Source organism: Phyllostomus discolor, chromosome 10, assembly GCF_004126475.2.
Source record: "Phyllostomus discolor isolate MPI-MPIP mPhyDis1 chromosome 10, mPhyDis1.pri.v3, whole genome shotgun sequence".
Lineage (NCBI taxonomy): Eukaryota > Metazoa > Chordata > Mammalia > Chiroptera > Phyllostomidae > Phyllostomus > Phyllostomus discolor.
Window position 1 is genome coordinate 93,826,448 of NC_040912.2, and position 15,686 is coordinate 93,842,133.

The following is a 15,686-nucleotide window of genomic DNA, read 5'->3' on the forward strand; positions in this document are numbered from 1 at the left end:
GGTGGGGGCTTGCAAACGTGGCCGATTTCTGTGTGTCTGAGAAGTAATATTGTTAACCCTTCGCAGACTGCACCGCAGTGAAAACTATGTATTAGAATCCCCAGGACAACCGCTACAAATAAAGGCAAAGAAACCACAGCTAAAATAAGGAAATTAAAACTCTAAAAATATTCAACAACAAACTGGAAAGCCGAGAAACAAAAAAAGGGGGGGGGGAAGAAGTTGACAGATAAGTAGAAAATAAGCCAAAAAAATGAAAAGACCCAACCAAACTATATCAGCACTTCATTAAATATGCATATGGCACACGCAGCAAGACAGCCCACGTTATGGGCCACAGAAATGTCCTGATGAGTTGTAAAAAGGCAGAAGTCATCTATAGGGTAATCTTTGATCCAACAAATTTAAATTAAACATCTATAAAAATAAGAGGGCCAGAGTAACTCTATATATTGGGGAATTAAACAACACATTTCTAAATAATCATTGGGCCAGACAGACATTACAGGGGAATTAGAAATAATTCAAACTGAATAGTAATGTAATTCACCCTATAAAATCTGTGAGATGTAGCTAACACCACCCAGGGAGGGAAATTTTTAGCCTTAACAGTTTTATTGGCAAAGATGGAAAGTGAAACCAAAGATCTAGGCTTGCACCTCAACAAACCAGAAGAAGGAGAGAAAAGTAAAGCAAGCGGAAGAAAGGAAGGAAGAGGAAAACAGTGTGATTCTCTCAGGCGGGACGAAGAAACGCTAGGAAGGTCACCGCCATCGGAACTGACCCAGTCCGCCCTCAGCGTTTCTGAAGATTGTGTGCAGTGCCTCCGCCATCCGACTGGTTCCGTGGGACCCCCTTCACCCAGAAAGATACTCTTCCTTCTCCCCTTCGTGTGGCCTGCCCATCCCCAGCAGCCCTGTCGGCCGAAAGTTCCCCGTCGGTGACAGTGTGTGGCCCTGCAGGCGCACACAGCTGCCAACCCTCTGCAGGCGTCCCAGCCTGCGCACCTGCTTCGTCAGTTTTCTAGGCGGCGACGGGTTGTACAAAGCATCACAGTCGCTAGAGACACAGGGCAGATACTCAGAGATCTCAGAGGAACAGCCGGCTCCGGACGGAGCAACAAGGGAAACTTGTGGACAAAGCGGAAACGATTCCACAGGCGGTGGGGGGTCGGCATATGTGTGTGTGCGAGTATACAGACTTCACCCCAACGTTCCAGACACAGGAAATTGGTCTGGCCCCGGCCGGGTGGCACCACTGGTTGGAGCGCCATCCTGTGCACCGAAAGGTCGCAGGTTCTGCTCCCGATCAGGGCACACGGCTAGGTCGTGGGTTCACATACAGGAGGCCGCTGATCAATGCTTTTCTCTCTCTCTCTTTCCCTCTCCCGCTCCCTGTCTCTCTCAAAGCAATAAACGTGTCCTCAGGTGAGGATTAAAAAACAGAAATTGGTGCATTTAATGCCAATTACCCTCCATCCCTCATGGTAGCAGGCTTCTCAGTCTGCCGTCTGTGTCCACTCCGCGTGTCCTGCCCAAACAGACCTAGAGTGTTCCAAAAATCTTGTGAGCACACGCGCCCGTGCTTGCTCTGCCGGGGTGCAGAGCAGGAGCGGGAGATGAGATTCTGAGAAGAGCTGCCCGTGGGGTTATGTTAAGAGGAACTAAATATACTTCCCCACGTTGAAAGGGCCCTCTGGTGAAACGCCGGCTCTGTGTTCTCGCAAGCAGCCCATTCATTGTGCTGAGTGTCCGTCAAAGGCGCGGTGAGTTCCGGGATGGCTCATGGTTCTCTCTTCATTTCCTCCCTCCCAGATAAAGAGTTCATCTACCGGGAACAGAAGGGAAGCGTGATCCTGCGGGATGTTGAGGCCAACACGTCTACCGTGCTGATAGAAGGCAAGAAAATTGTAAGTACCCTCGGTGAGGGCCGGGATAAGTGCCGTGGTGTCTCCTGCAGGAAATGACGTTCGGCTCCGACTTGCAGCGCAGCCACGCAGGAGCAAGGCACGTGGAACGCTGCAGGCTGAGCAGCGGCAGATGATAAGGAGTCCAAAGCACGCTAATTTAATAAGATCAAAGCCCAGCCTCTGCCAGGGTTTGGGACATTTCTCCGCGGTGTTGAAAACATGTGTTACAGATCACAGATAATTGAAAGATAAAGTCCCCAGACTTCCCACATTTGCGGGACGACGGCGGTCACGCGTAGAAACTAGATCAGGAGGACGTGCCAGATCTCATCGTAAAAATAAACTAACCTCGCCCTGGCCGGGGTGCTCAGTGGGTGAGAGCATCATCCTGATACACCAAGGTCGCAGGTTTGATCCCTGGTCAGGGCACTTACAAGAATCAACCAATGAATGTTGAATCAGTGCAACAACATATCCTACATCCTCCCTCCCTCTCTCTGTCTCTCTGTCTCTCTCTCTCTCTCTCTCTCCCCGCCCCCATCAATTTAAAAATGAAAAAAATGAGTCCCTGCCTACACAGGGGCCCTGCGTGCAGGTGCCGACTGTGCTCACACTCACAGCAGTGAATGGTGTCGGCGCTTGAAAACCCGTGTGCTCAGCCGTGTGACGGCCACTGCCGTGAAATCTGGAAACGCCTGCCTTCCCAAAGATCCAAGTGGCATTTTGCGATGGGGGTTTCCGTGCCGTTAAAGGTGTTTCTCAAACACGTGGCTGAAGCTGTATACCCAAATCGATCTAAAGAGAATTATTTTTTTCACAATAAGTTCGTTCTCCTCGTTAGAAGGGGCTGCATCTCCAAGTCTGGGGGGGGGGGGGGGGGCGGGGTCCTACTCTTGTCCGAGGCCGTGGGGGAACTGAAGGAAGAAACTAAGGCAGAACCCAGATCAGAATGATGGGGACGCATCTCTGGTGTGGACGGGACACCCGGCAGTCCTGGGACTCCACTACCTGGGGGTTCGGGGTTCACAGACGAGCATCCTGAGCCCAGAGCCGCAGCAGAGCCCCCTGGTGACTGGTGAGGGTCCGGCAGGTGCCCAGAGCCTCTGTCCCAGGGACAAGAAGAGGTGGCTGCACCATGGCCCCACCCCACCCCACCCCCAGACTCATCCAAAGGCCGCTCAGCCTTCTTTTTCCTCCTCCAGAGCGTTCTGCTTGCTGTTTAAGTATCTTTCACATCTTGCTGGGCTGATGGCAGCTGTTTCTTTAAAACGTGAAGTGTGTGTGAGGGTCAGGATGCAGTAGGTCCCGCCATGTACATGGACAGGGCGCGGGTGCAAGGAGAGCCCGGGAGAAGGGGGGCGGGGGCGGCCTGGTGGCGCGGCTCCCAGGACAAGACCTTGCAACTAAACTGGGTTCTGCCGAGCGAGACTCGGGAGGGATGGAGGTGCCTGCGGTTTTGCCTTTAAACATCAACAACAAAATCATCATCTTTGGTGGAGCCACTCCCCTGTGGAACTCTGTCTCAGCCGCTCCAAAGCTCTGCTGTGGCAGAAATGGATTTCTGATAAGGATCGGGGGTGGGGGTCGGGCCAGCAGGCGGCGGCCCCGGGTAAGTGCGTCTTAGTGTCACCGTGATGTCGATGCTTCCCGCAAGGACGTCGGTTTAGTAAAAGCAGGCCCCCCGTGCTCGGGGCCGCACTCAGCCGTGAAATGCGAGCCCGAGAGCGGCCCGCCCCCCTCTCGGATCGATGGCCAGTGACACGTCGTTTATTTTCCCTGGACGTTGTTCTCGCCCAGTAACGAGGGGACCTCAGAGACCGCGTTTGTTCGGGAAGGAGAAAGGGAAGGGGGAAGGACTTCCTCCCTCTCGGAGGTCGGCCAGCTGGCTCCGCAGGAGGCAGGCTGTGTCCCCTGAAAATGCCACTGAGTCCCTCGTGTGACAAACGGGTCTTGAGCGCCAAACATCGATGGCCCGGTCAGCCTGGCCACCACCCCACCCAGTTTGTTCTGGTCTCCAGGCTGCCCTTGCCCCCTCCTGCGGGCGGACCTCAGCGGAGAGGAGAAGGGGGAGCACATGGAGGGGCTGCATCCTACTTAGATCACAGAGGCCCCCGGCTGGAGTGCGGCTGAGCCAGGGCGCCCCCCCTCCCTGGAGGGCGGGTCTTCTTCCGTGGGGTCCGGCCAAGGACGTCCGTCTCCTCTCCGCGGCCTCACGCGCCGGTGCCGAGAAAGCGAGGCCCAGGGTCGTGGGTCCCTCTTGCCTTTCTGAGGACCCGCCGGGCGCTCTCTTCTCGTTTGTCGTCCGGAGGCTTTGGGCTTGTGTGACACAAGCAGCCTGAACAGAGGGGCCGTGGTCGTGGGGAGGCCGCCCGTCCTTCTCGGGGCGTCTGTCTGTCGGTAGAGCCACCTGGAACCAGTGGGCCGGGGGAAGCAGTGGACGGCGGAACAGAGGAAGGGCCCGAGGCAGAAGAGGCCAGACCGCAGCCGCAGGAGTGGGTCTCGGCGGCCGAGCCGCCTTGGCCCTCGCGGGGGAAGTGAGCCAGCCGGGCTGCGTGTGCCCAGGGAACCAGCCCCCGAGGCGGCCAGGGACGGGCCCTTGGGGAAAGACAGCAAAGGTGTGCGCCTTCGAAAAGAAGGGCGAGACAGGTGTGGGCGTGTTCTAGAGAGAGAGAGAGAGAGAGAGAGAGAGCGCCCTGGGTCCCTTGCCTTAAGGGTTTTTTATCAGTTTTCCAAAGGCAGGAGTTTGAGGGGAGGATCTCAAAAGAATAGTCACCAACTTTCCAGGTGTGTCCGGTCAGGGTCCAGGTCTCTGCGGATTGGTCGGCGCCAGGGCAGGGGGGTCGTTAGCCTTCGTACCTGTTCCTGAGGCGGCTGTGGCGTCCGTCTGTCCTGCTGTCCTGGGTCTGCGGCTAAGACACAGCTGAGGCCTAGGTGTCCCCTCTGGTTTGACCAAGACCGTCTCTGTGGTCGGCAGACCTGAGGCTTGGTCCCTAAGGATACGTGACACGGGCCAGAACCTCATTGTCCTGAAGACTTCGTGCTCAAGGGGGTGGATGCGCACGGGAGAAGGAGGCAGGTGAGGCGGGGTGCTGGACGGGGCCCATGGGAGTCGGCTCCCTGCCTCGGTTTCCCCATGCCACTCGCCGGGAATTTTCCCCATTTCTGACTTTCCTGCCTCGTTTCCAGTAGAAGCGCATTTCAAACAGACCTCAAACACCTTCCCGGGCATCCTGAGGTCTCACGGGGGGCTGTCACTCCTACGGAAGCTTGGCGCCACCTCCCCCCCCCCCCCCCCGTCTACGACACACCAGCACAGAGATTCTCAGAAGGGCGGGGGGACTGGCTTGCACTGGAGGTTTGGGGATTTAAACCAGGACGGTCTCTGGGGACAATGCCACTCGCGCCCTTCTTCCGTCCGACGAGGAAACCAAGCTCGTCCCCAAACAGAGCTTCTTCGGCTTGCCCGCCACTGGGTGGGCCTCGACCTCACAGACCTGCTCGGAACAGTCCACGGGGCTGACCCGTGGGTGCCAGTCACATTCCATGCACCCTTTTTTATTGTTGACGCCAGTGGTGACAGGAAATGGTAAGGCCGATGCTGTCATTCATGGAATCATTTAAATCATCCCAGGTGTTTGGAAAGTGACTGAGCAATTCCTTTTGAGGTGGATAAGAATACTGATGTGCCCTGGCTGGTGTGGCTCAGTGGATTAAGGCCTTGCCTGTGAACCAAAGGGTCGCCAGTTCAATTCCCAGTCAAGGCACATGCCTGGGTTGCAGAGCAGGTCCCCAGTAGGAGGCGCGTGAGAGGCAACCACACATTGGTGTTTCTCTCCCTCTCTTTCTCCCTCCCTTCCCCTCTTTCTCTAAAAACAAATAAAAATTCTTTTAAAAAAAATATTGATGCATTTCGACTCATCCCAGGGAATTTTTCATAAGTAAATAATCTAAAAAGTACAGGGAAAAAAAAGCCCCCAAATTTAGAGAAATAAGATAAATAAAAATAGACGCAATGCGATGTAGCCATTACAATAAAGAAGGCGTTGTAGGAACGTGAAAAACAGTTATGATGTTATACCAGGCAAGCACAGAAGATTACAATATCGGACTCGCACTTTAATTAACAGTTGCAAAGTGCATCCGTGTGTCTTCAAAAGGCTACAAAGTGAGCGTGGCGCTGCGAGCCTTGTCCATCTCGGCGGGTGGCGAGATTTCGTATTCTATTTTCCAGTGTGCTGATTTCCATAATGGCTGTTTGAATGCCACTTGTTCGATAATTTTAATCACATTTGTAAAAATTCAGCACCCTGTTTCAGAGAGATTAGGCTTCCGCCCGTGATGAACGGGTCAGGGCTGCAGACAGTCAGTTTCTGGAATACTTAGAAGGGAAAACCGGTAAATTAAAAAATAAGAAAGAGCCGCCTGTTGTTGGGCTTCTGTGAGTTTTTCTCACTTTTTATGTCTGTACTTGTTTTAATTACTAATCTCCTTGTTTTAATTACTTATTGAAACGACTAAATTAACATTTAAATAAAGTGTTTTTGTTTCTCTGGTGTATGTTCCTGTCTGATTTTACATAATCATTACGCTGCAGAGTTTGAATTTTTATCTCCGTCTCTCAAAATTAATGAACTCTGCCTGCTCGGAGAGGGGCGTAATTATAAGAATTATTAGACGCGTCCCAGACTCCGGGGAAAAATAACGGGCCCGCCTGTGCTGGGAAGGCAGGAAGGCCAGGATGTGGCCGGGGTATGAACTGGAGATGACCCCCCACCACCACCACCACTTCATCCAGCGAACTTGACCCTGTCCGCTCATTGTCACCTCGCTCCCTTCGACTTCATGTACTTTGCATCCCGTGTTCCACGTCTCACGGTGAGGGGGAGGAAGCCAACCTTCCCGGACACGCGTGTCCTCGGAGCCAATGTGGGATCCATCGCCCAGGACGGGGGTCCCCCAGGGTCCTCCCCCCTTGGTGGCAGGAACCGGTCCGGCCTCCCGCCTTGTGAGCCCTGCCTCTGGTTTCACTCCCGAGTGGACACCTGACTGGGACGGGGGCTGGGACGGCAGCTGGCGGCATGGCTGCAAGCATACGCCCGGCCCAGGGCCGACTGCCTGTGGCACTCAGGTCACCCAAGAAGGGGGAGTCGCCCTGTTTGGGTCCAGAGCCGAGCATGCAGTCCTGGAGCCACGGTGCCCGCTGGGCAGGCTGCTCCGTGGGCTTTCACAAGCTCAAGGCCAGAGCTCTGGCTTCTCCTGGGGAAGGGAAACAGGATGACCTGGGGTAGGCAGGACCTCACCTCCTTGCAGACAGCAACGGTGGCCGGTGGCGGAGTGGGCAGCAGCCGGCGCGCCCCTGCAGTGACCGGCCGCACGCGGACATCCTGCCAGACCGAGCTCCGAGTCTCCAGGCCCGCAGCCCCGGACCGGAAGGGTGGCACGAGGAGGGCACGTCTTCTGCAGGACTGTCGTCCCTGTTTGTCCCATTCCTCTCTCCTCCCCTCTTCTCTGACTGAGGACAACAGAGGACAGAAGCACCCACACCCACCGCCAGTCCGGCTTTTCTCTCACAGGCTGGTCTGGCTGTCGTCGTCAGGAGGCGAGGAGGACCCTGGTCGCCGGTGTCTTTCGAACACCCGAAAAGTGCCAAGTAGCAGCTTACCCTTCCGGGCCCCAAACCGGCGGCTCTCTGTAGAGGAAGGGAGGCCCAGTGTCATTCTTCTGTCACCGCTGTCCCAGACTCGGTCACTTGACGTTAAATGAGCGCCTTCCCCGCGCGAGGCCCTGGGCTGGACCTCGTAGGCGGGTGGGTACCAGGACCAGCGAAGCACAGACTTCGCTCTTGGCGCACTTTCCGCCTCCACCTGAAGGCGTCGCTGTCTGAACAGAACACGCTCTGCAGTGAAGGCACCGCACGGGGTGCGAGCAAGGTGGGGGAGGGGGATGGGGGAGGGGGAGGGGGGAGGGGTGGGGGGAGGGGGAGGGGGGAGGGGATGTCCAGCAGACACGAGGGTCCGGGGAGCGAGGCCATCCTCGGTCCCCTGGGTCAGGGGGCACGCGGCGTCCCCGGCAGAGTGACCGAGCTGCGGCGCGGGGTGGTTCACGGGCAGACGGGGCGGCGGGTTGGTGCGTCCCGCTGGGCGTAGGTTGTCGGGAGGTCGTGGCAGAGAGGCCCTGGGCAGAGAGCGCGTGGGCGGGGGCGGGGGCTCGCTGGACTGTTTACTCCGGGGGCGCTCGGAGGGGGCGGGGCTTCTGAGGACCGGTCTGTGCGCTTCGGGGAAACAGCTCTGGACACCCTCACGGCGGGGCTGAGGGAGGGAGAGGTCACAGGAAGGACCGAGGGGCTGCTTCGGGCCCGGGCGAAGGGGGACGAGGACGCCCCGAGCGGAGGCGGTGACGGGGTGACGGGGAGGGGGAGGGGTTCCAGTCACATCGTGGAAGCAGAACCGAGACCTCCGGCCGCGTGCCGTGCACCGTGTGCAGCCGGCGACAGCGAGGCAGTGCGCTGCGCGTCTGGGGTGTGGAGCCCCGTTAAGGGAAGAGCAGCGGCCTCAGAGAGCCGAAGTGGGAAGGTGGGGGGTCCTGGGGGAAACTGAGGCGGCTGCGCTGTGCCGGCGGCATGAAGGAAGGAGAGCCGGGAGCTGGGTGCGGGGGACGAGACCAGCGCTCCGCCGAACTCTGCACTCGGACCTCACTTAACCCAGACCCTTGGGAGTCCCGTGAGTGGCGGTAGCCTAGCGTTCTTATGTTACAAACGAGACAAGTTTGCGGAGGCTAAATGGCTTTTTCTGAGTCCACTGGTGCCTCGAGGGCAGCTGAGAGCCTGGAGGGTGGAACTCAGCTTTGACTAATTCCAAACGAAATCACATCCAGATTTGCATAAGGGAGCCAGCTGCGGCCTCTGTCCCCGGGGTCGTCAGACGGAGGGGAGGCCGGCGTTCCGCGCCCGGGAAGGACGCAGGCAGCTGCCGGCTGTGCGGCTCACACCTGCGGCCCCCGCGCTGCACGGCCCAGGGCTGCTCCTGGGTGCCACGGCGTGGCGGGCTGCCTGTGGCCCCACAGTACCGACCGGAGCTGCCAGACTTGGAGTCCGGTCAGCCTAACACACACACGCACGCACACACAGTGCTGATGCAGCTGAAGTGCGGCGTTGTCTGTCCTCACACTGAGAGAGAGCTGGGCCTGCGAAACCACCCGGAAACTTCCAGCACCCCCATTCTTTCGTACAGCAACAGCGTTTTCAGGCTTTTCTCCGGCTGTCCCAGCTAGCGCTGGGCGCGCACTGGGGTCGCGTGTGGTGTGATCTTTAGGTGCGTTAAGGGCCCGGCACGGGCTGGGGCTCCGTCCCTCCAAGGCCCAGCCAGGCGTCCTGAGATCCTTCCTCCTTGCTGACCGGGAAAGGGGAGAGTTCGAGCATCCCTTTATTTTCAGCAGTGAGGCATTTTCCCATCGAGCGGCACATGGAGTCTTCTTGTGACTCCATCTTTCCTGGTGGCTTAATTTTATCGCTACTAATCCTGTCCGTCCAGTTCTTTTCCTTCCGTCCCAGGATGCGGTTTTCATAAAACAGCCTGCGGATGTAGCTTTGCTTCCTACTCTTCATTTTGTTTCTCTTACGTGCTACGTTGGGACATTCTTACAGTTTTGTATCTCTCTCTCCCAGCCATGGCTGCCTCCGCCCTCTGCAGTTCAGTCCTGTGCCTGTGTCTCTCGTGCCGGCCAGGGAGACACCCCCCCTCAGATACGGGTGTGTCTCACCAGAAACGTGGCTACAACTGTAGATGTATACTTGGCTTGGGAGACGTATCTTTCGTGCAGATGGTCTTGGGGAAAGTGTTTAGATGTGTGTTGGTGATTTGTGCATCCACCCTTTGCCCCTGGCGACAGTGTGGACCGACAGCCCGTGACATCCACGACCATGGGGGCGTGGGGACGGGGGTGACGGGACGTTCGTGGAACTGGACCCAGGGGTGACGGTGATGGCTTCTCAAGGAGCCTCGTGGCAATTCCCACCTGCCAGTCTTGGGTGCTGCGGGGCGCGATTGGCCCCCCCTCCCACCCAGGAATGCAACCCGCGATGATTTGAGTGTCGGAAGTTGCCTCTTTGCTGGTTCCTCTGGGTGTTGTCTTTACATCAGAACCGTCCAGATAACAACTGAGGGCGTGGTCCTTCATTCACTCATCAGACATTCCTGTAGCCCCGATGACAGGCCGGTCACGCGTGGGCGCTAGGCGTGGAGACGAGACAGGACAAGTTAACGTTCTCTGTTTGACATTCGGTCCTGGCCATGAGAGTAGAGGGCGATCCTCCTCCTCCTCCTCCTAACACACACAACTACAAACTGGCACAGAATTAGGGGGCAAAACAGCGGCTGTGCATTGGAAAACAGACCGTGCCTACTGGGGACCCCCAAACAAAGGAGAATAGGTGAGCCCAGTGGCCCCTGAGCTTTCTGCTCGGAGGTTATTGCTGAACTCCAGCGCCAGGAGGGAAACCCAAACCTCTTTGTCTTGCCGAGTTAAGGAGACTCAGATTTTTTTAAGGGAAAAATTGTGGCTACAATTTACGAGCCAGAGGACGACAGAGGAGGAAGCTAACTGGACAGGACTTGAGAGATGGCACAGGGTTCCCCTGGGACTTGGGTTCATTGTTGATCTTCATAGATACGGAGAGTAAAACACCACAGGGCGGGAGGAAATACAGTTCCTAGTAAAGAACAATTACAGGATCGTCTACGAGGAAGAATTTCCGAGGGCTCGTGAACGGCCAGGAATCATTTAAGTTTCTTTGAGCCATGAGACATTAAGTAGGGACTCTAATTAGCTCTGCAATAATGGCCATTGGAGAGAAGCCTGTAAAATGTCTTTAAAACAAACCTTGAAAGAATCTAATTAATCCGCAAGTAATTAACTGCCTGTCATAAAAGTCCAACATTTTCTGAAGGGACACAAAAGACTTCAAGATTCAATAAGAACAAATCCAGAATCTCTGGTGTTAGTTTGGTGTTTGTTTTTTTAATCACTGCACATATGAAGAAGCAGGGAGTACGTGACCCCTAATGCGGATAACAATCGGTCAGTAGAAGCAAACCCGCAGATAACTGAAATAACAGGGTCAGCAGAAAATACACGAGAACTTCTAGTGCACGTACCGTATGTCCCAAATGCACAACGACGTGAAATCACGAGCACGTGAAAAAGGAAACTGGAGGTTGTGAAGCACCCAAGTTAAACTTTCTAGAGGTGAAAAATAAAACATAAAAATTTTAAACTCAAGATTAATAGCAGATTCGATACCACAAAAGAAAAAAAAAACGGTAATGAATAGCAGTACTAACTATCCAAAATAAAAGCACAGGAAGAAAAAAATACTTTAAACAAAACAAAACAAAAAACGTGAACCAAGCCTCCGTGACTTGGGGGACAGTATAAAGTGCACGAATATACTTCTCGTTGAAGTCCCAGAAAGAGAGCAAAGACAAGAAACACATCTGAGGAAATAGCGACTGGACTTTTACCAGCTACGGCACCAGAGCTCAAACCCCAGCCATAACCAGAGAGAGAAAATAAACACACACCAAAGGACACTATAGTCACGTTTTGAAAGACAGTGAAAAATACAACACTTGAATTGCAGCCACAGGAAAGGGACCTGCCATCTGGCAGAAGGGCCGGCAGAAGGGTGACAGGGAGCTCTTCACCAGACACCGCAATCCAGAAGACGGCGGGGCGACACCTTTCAGACACTGGGAGAATAACAAAGCTGAATTCTATATGCATCACAAATATCTGTCTTTAAAAAAGAGATGTATTTATTGTGGAGAGAAGGGAAGGGAGGGAGAGAGAGAGGGAGAGAAACCTCGATGTGAGAGAGACACATCGGTCAGCAGCCTCTCACAGGGTGAGAGCCGGGTGCAGGGTGGCAGAAACTGTGACTTATCCACTGCTTCTGCTTTCAGCGCTTCTACTGTCAGCAAGCCTCCGTCTTGTGATCCACGGGGCACGGCGTTTTTCACACCTTTCTCGTCTGTAGGTAACTGTGCTGGTTAGAATGCACACACATACACCCCCAGCCCCCGGAAATCACGCTCAGTGTTGTCTTATGTTTCCAAAGTGTGCAAAGGCTGTGCTGTGCCTTCTGGAGAAAACACATGTGTTCCTGTGAGCCTCGTGTAGGCACAAGTTACACGGCTGTTCGCCGTGAGTCGTGCTAACGAACCGACAGTGTATATATTCTGTAAGCTGTCTTTACACGGAAACGCACCTCAGACGAGGTTATATGTTGGTCGGCTGACAGCAAGCAATATTGTGACCAGAGGCTCGCAGGAACCGAGCCTTGAGTTTGCCTCGGGAGCAGCATTCCCTAGTTCAGTGTTCTTGGAGACGTCGTCCATCACAGCTGCTATGAACAGCAAGAAGTGTAAGCACCCTTTAGCCGGACCGAGGAGTAACTTCAGGTGTGGCCACACTATGGAGCATTATGCGATGTTGAAAGGCCTCTAATTCCAGCAAACGCCGTTGCTTTAAAGCTGCTCCTCCAAGTCACCGTTGCAGTGAGAAAGAAGCTGCAGTGAGACGCGGAATAGAGGTCACGGTCAGCTGTGGTCACACACCCACGTGTTTGCTGGTGGCTTTGCGCTCATTTCTTGAGCGACGCACACTCGACTGAGAACCGAGAGCTCTTTCGGCCGGGCATGGAGGCCTGCGTGGCGGTGCCAGCACGGCAGACAAGGGGGCATAAAGTCGAAGGGAAACAACATTTTCGATCGGCTGATTTGTGTAAAAGCACCTGCGCACGGGTAGTCCTCTATACATGGGCTTGTGGGGCCGTCGCCCATCCTGGCGAAGAAGCCAGTCGCCAAAACGTGGGTAGAATATGATACAGTTTTAGGGAGAGATTTGCCTCCTTTAAACTCCGAACTACGAGAGTGAGCAAAGGAAAGTGTGTTTATAGATAGAGATGAAGAGTCTCGTGAGCAAAGGTGATTTGTTTTTATATGTGTTTCTAATGGATTTATTTCAATAGCTACATTCAGGATTGTCTTGCTGAAAATTGAAAAAAATACAAGTAAGATGGGAAGCATCAAGGTACTGGATACGATGCCGTTAGCAAAGGGTTACAGCCACGTTGAACAGGCATTAGGGAGTTGGCTGCCTGTTGGTTTTGTGAGCGAACTTTTGGAAACAGCCCCAGCCAGCGGAGTGTCCCTACGAGACTTCGAGTTATGTTCTATGTGATGCTTTAAAGCCCTCTGCTCTTTTTTCTTTCAGGAGTCCTTGAGAGCCATCAGATACGAAATATCTCCAGACAAAGAGTATGCGCTTTTCTCCTACAACGTGGAGCCCGTGAGTACCACGCCTTTTCTGCCCAGAAAAAGATTGTTTCTCGATTCTGACACGTGATTCAGTGTGGCCCCTCGAATCTTCATTCTTGGTCACCTTGGGACCCCTGAAATAGCGGGTGCTGGAATCATCTCCTTCTATGCCACACTGCCACCTAGGAGAGAGAAAGGGTATAAACATTCCTGTGACAGAAAAAAAAAAATAGCCTTCCTTTTAGGGTCTTGTTACAGGATTTTCTTGGTGAGATGGTGAGGCATTGTATTTCTGTAGAGATTTATCTTAACCTGTTTTGCAGGGCGGTTGGGTTTGTTGTTGTTTTTTTTTTTCTTCCTCAATCACGTCATAAATTATATCCCAGGAACAAAAAAGCAGCCGGCAGCGTCCCCCGAAACCACGCGAAGGTGCTCACTCTCTCCTTGTCGTCACTGTCCCCTGGAGGAGAGGGGACGCACCGCTCTTACCATATAAATCCCGGCTTGGAGCATGCCACCTGTGAGCCTCCCGTAAACTGTCACCGACGTTTTCCATAAACTCTCGTCCTGGGCTTTCGCGGCTGCCTACACCTGGGTCTCTCTCCCTTCTCTTCTCTCTTTCAACCGGCTCATGTTTTAAACTTAGCTTGGGCTCTTTCATTTCACATGAGCCAGACAGTAAAACTTACTGGCATCCATGCAGCAGACGGTTCGCTCATGAGAGATTAGCGACTTTGGACATGCGCCTGAGTGGAACTTTATTTTCTGGCAAATCACACGTGGATGCTCACGGCCATTCGCCTTCCTCTGAGACGGTTCTGGTCGGACTCCCGCGGCGTCTCCGAGACGGGCAGGTGCCTGCCCTGCGGGTCAGGCTGGGCGGCCCCGGGACGGGTCAGGGAGTGAGGTCTCACAGGGGCCGCAGGGGCCAGTGAGCTCCATCCCCTGCGGGAGCCCCGAGGGGTGGCAGGTATGGAGGTGCAAGCCCAATTCTAGTGTTTTTAGAACTTCTCTTAAAAGTAAGTGACACCTGGATTCTCTTTATTGGAGATTTAACTTCATTCTTCCCAATGTGGGTCTTTTCTCTAGCTTTAGTTTTCCATTGTGGGGGGGGGAGGGGGTTGTTAATGTTCACTATGGAAAAGTTTTTCGTTTCCTCCATCCAAGTTCTTTGGGATGACTGTTTGTCTCCGTCTGATTGTGGGGAGTCAGGGGACGTGATCGGCTAAGGGGGGTCCAGCCTTTGGGCGTCTCTGGGCCACGCTCAGGAGAAGTAAAGTTGTCTCGGGCCACACATTCAGTATACAAACACTAATGAAAACTGATGAGCAAAAAAAGAGGTTTCGGGTAAATTTACGATTTTATGTGGGGCCACATTCCTGGCCATCCTGGGCCGCATGCAGCCCACCTGCCTCAGGTTGGACACCCCAAGGTCGCCTGTAGCCTTGGGACTCTGCATGGCCCACCCCAGCCCCTGCCTCCCCCTCTCTGAGCGGCAGGCCCAGGGGCCCGGTGCACATGGATGAGGGAGCATCTCAGCCCCCTCGTCGCCCTGGGAAACCACCCGAAATGTAGCATCCCTCAGCAGGTGTTTGCAGGACTGTCACGGGGATGGGACAGTGGATTTGTTCTCGATTGCTCAGGGGACACAGCCAGCGCCTCCCCAGTAGGAAACCCTCCTCCTCCACCCACACAGGTCAGTGACCCCCTTGGGCACCCACAGTGGCTGCTGGCGGGGGTCTCTGTTTGCACCCCACGGGACTTCAAGGTCCCCAGATGCAGCCTCGCACCCTCGGTCATCCCAGTGGACCCTCCGAGCACACAGGCCCCGGTCACCAAGGCCAGGCCGCCCTCCGCTGCCCTCGGCCACTGGAGTGTGACCCGGCCATGAGCGCTGCCAGGGATAGGACGTCGGCCCCGCCGTGTGTGTCCGGGAATCCCCTTGGCCTACGCCGCTGCCGCCTCAGCTCCCCCAACTCGCTGTCTCTGAAGCCACACGCCCTCGTGTTAAGCGAGCGTGTAAGAGGTGCCTTCTGCTAAATAATCTTCTAGAGCCTTCCGCGCTAGGTAAGGAGGCTTTGGACACCGGAGTCGCGGAAGGATGCCTCCGGCGGCTTGTCCTCGCTCAGCCCAGGGTGCGCACGGAGGGATGGCTGGATGGATGGATGGATGGACTGGTCGTCACGGTACCCCCAGCCTGTCGTTATGTCCTCCCCAACTTCAGTGTGGGAGCAGATTACCTACGGCGTGACGCAAAGTTGAATTTTCCCTTCATAGGAAAGGGGAAGCTTCCCATTTATAGCTTGTGTGTGTGTGTGTGTGTGTGTGTGTGTGTGTGTGTGAGAGAGTTCTATGTGTTGTAAGACCTGCACAGGCATGTGAAGCCGTCGCCACAAATCACCCCAGACAATCGCTTCCTGTCGCCCCCTCGTAATCAGGCCTCCCCCGAGCCCTGGCCCTGG

At 54.9% G+C, this 15,686-nt stretch overlaps 1 protein-coding gene across 1 annotated transcript in view; it reads left to right on the top strand.

Moving 5' to 3' along the window:
- The window catches only part of LOC114507648 (dipeptidyl aminopeptidase-like protein 6), a 158,400-nt gene that overhangs the window by 32,789 nt on the left and 109,925 nt on the right, over positions 1 to 15,686 (top strand). Inside the window, exons 3-4 of the mRNA XM_036010294.1 lie at positions 1,815 to 1,909; positions 13,181 to 13,255. Coding sequence (XP_035866187.1) covers positions 1,815 to 1,909; positions 13,181 to 13,255 — 170 coding nt within the window. The remainder of the gene's footprint in view (positions 1 to 1,814; positions 1,910 to 13,180; positions 13,256 to 15,686) is intronic.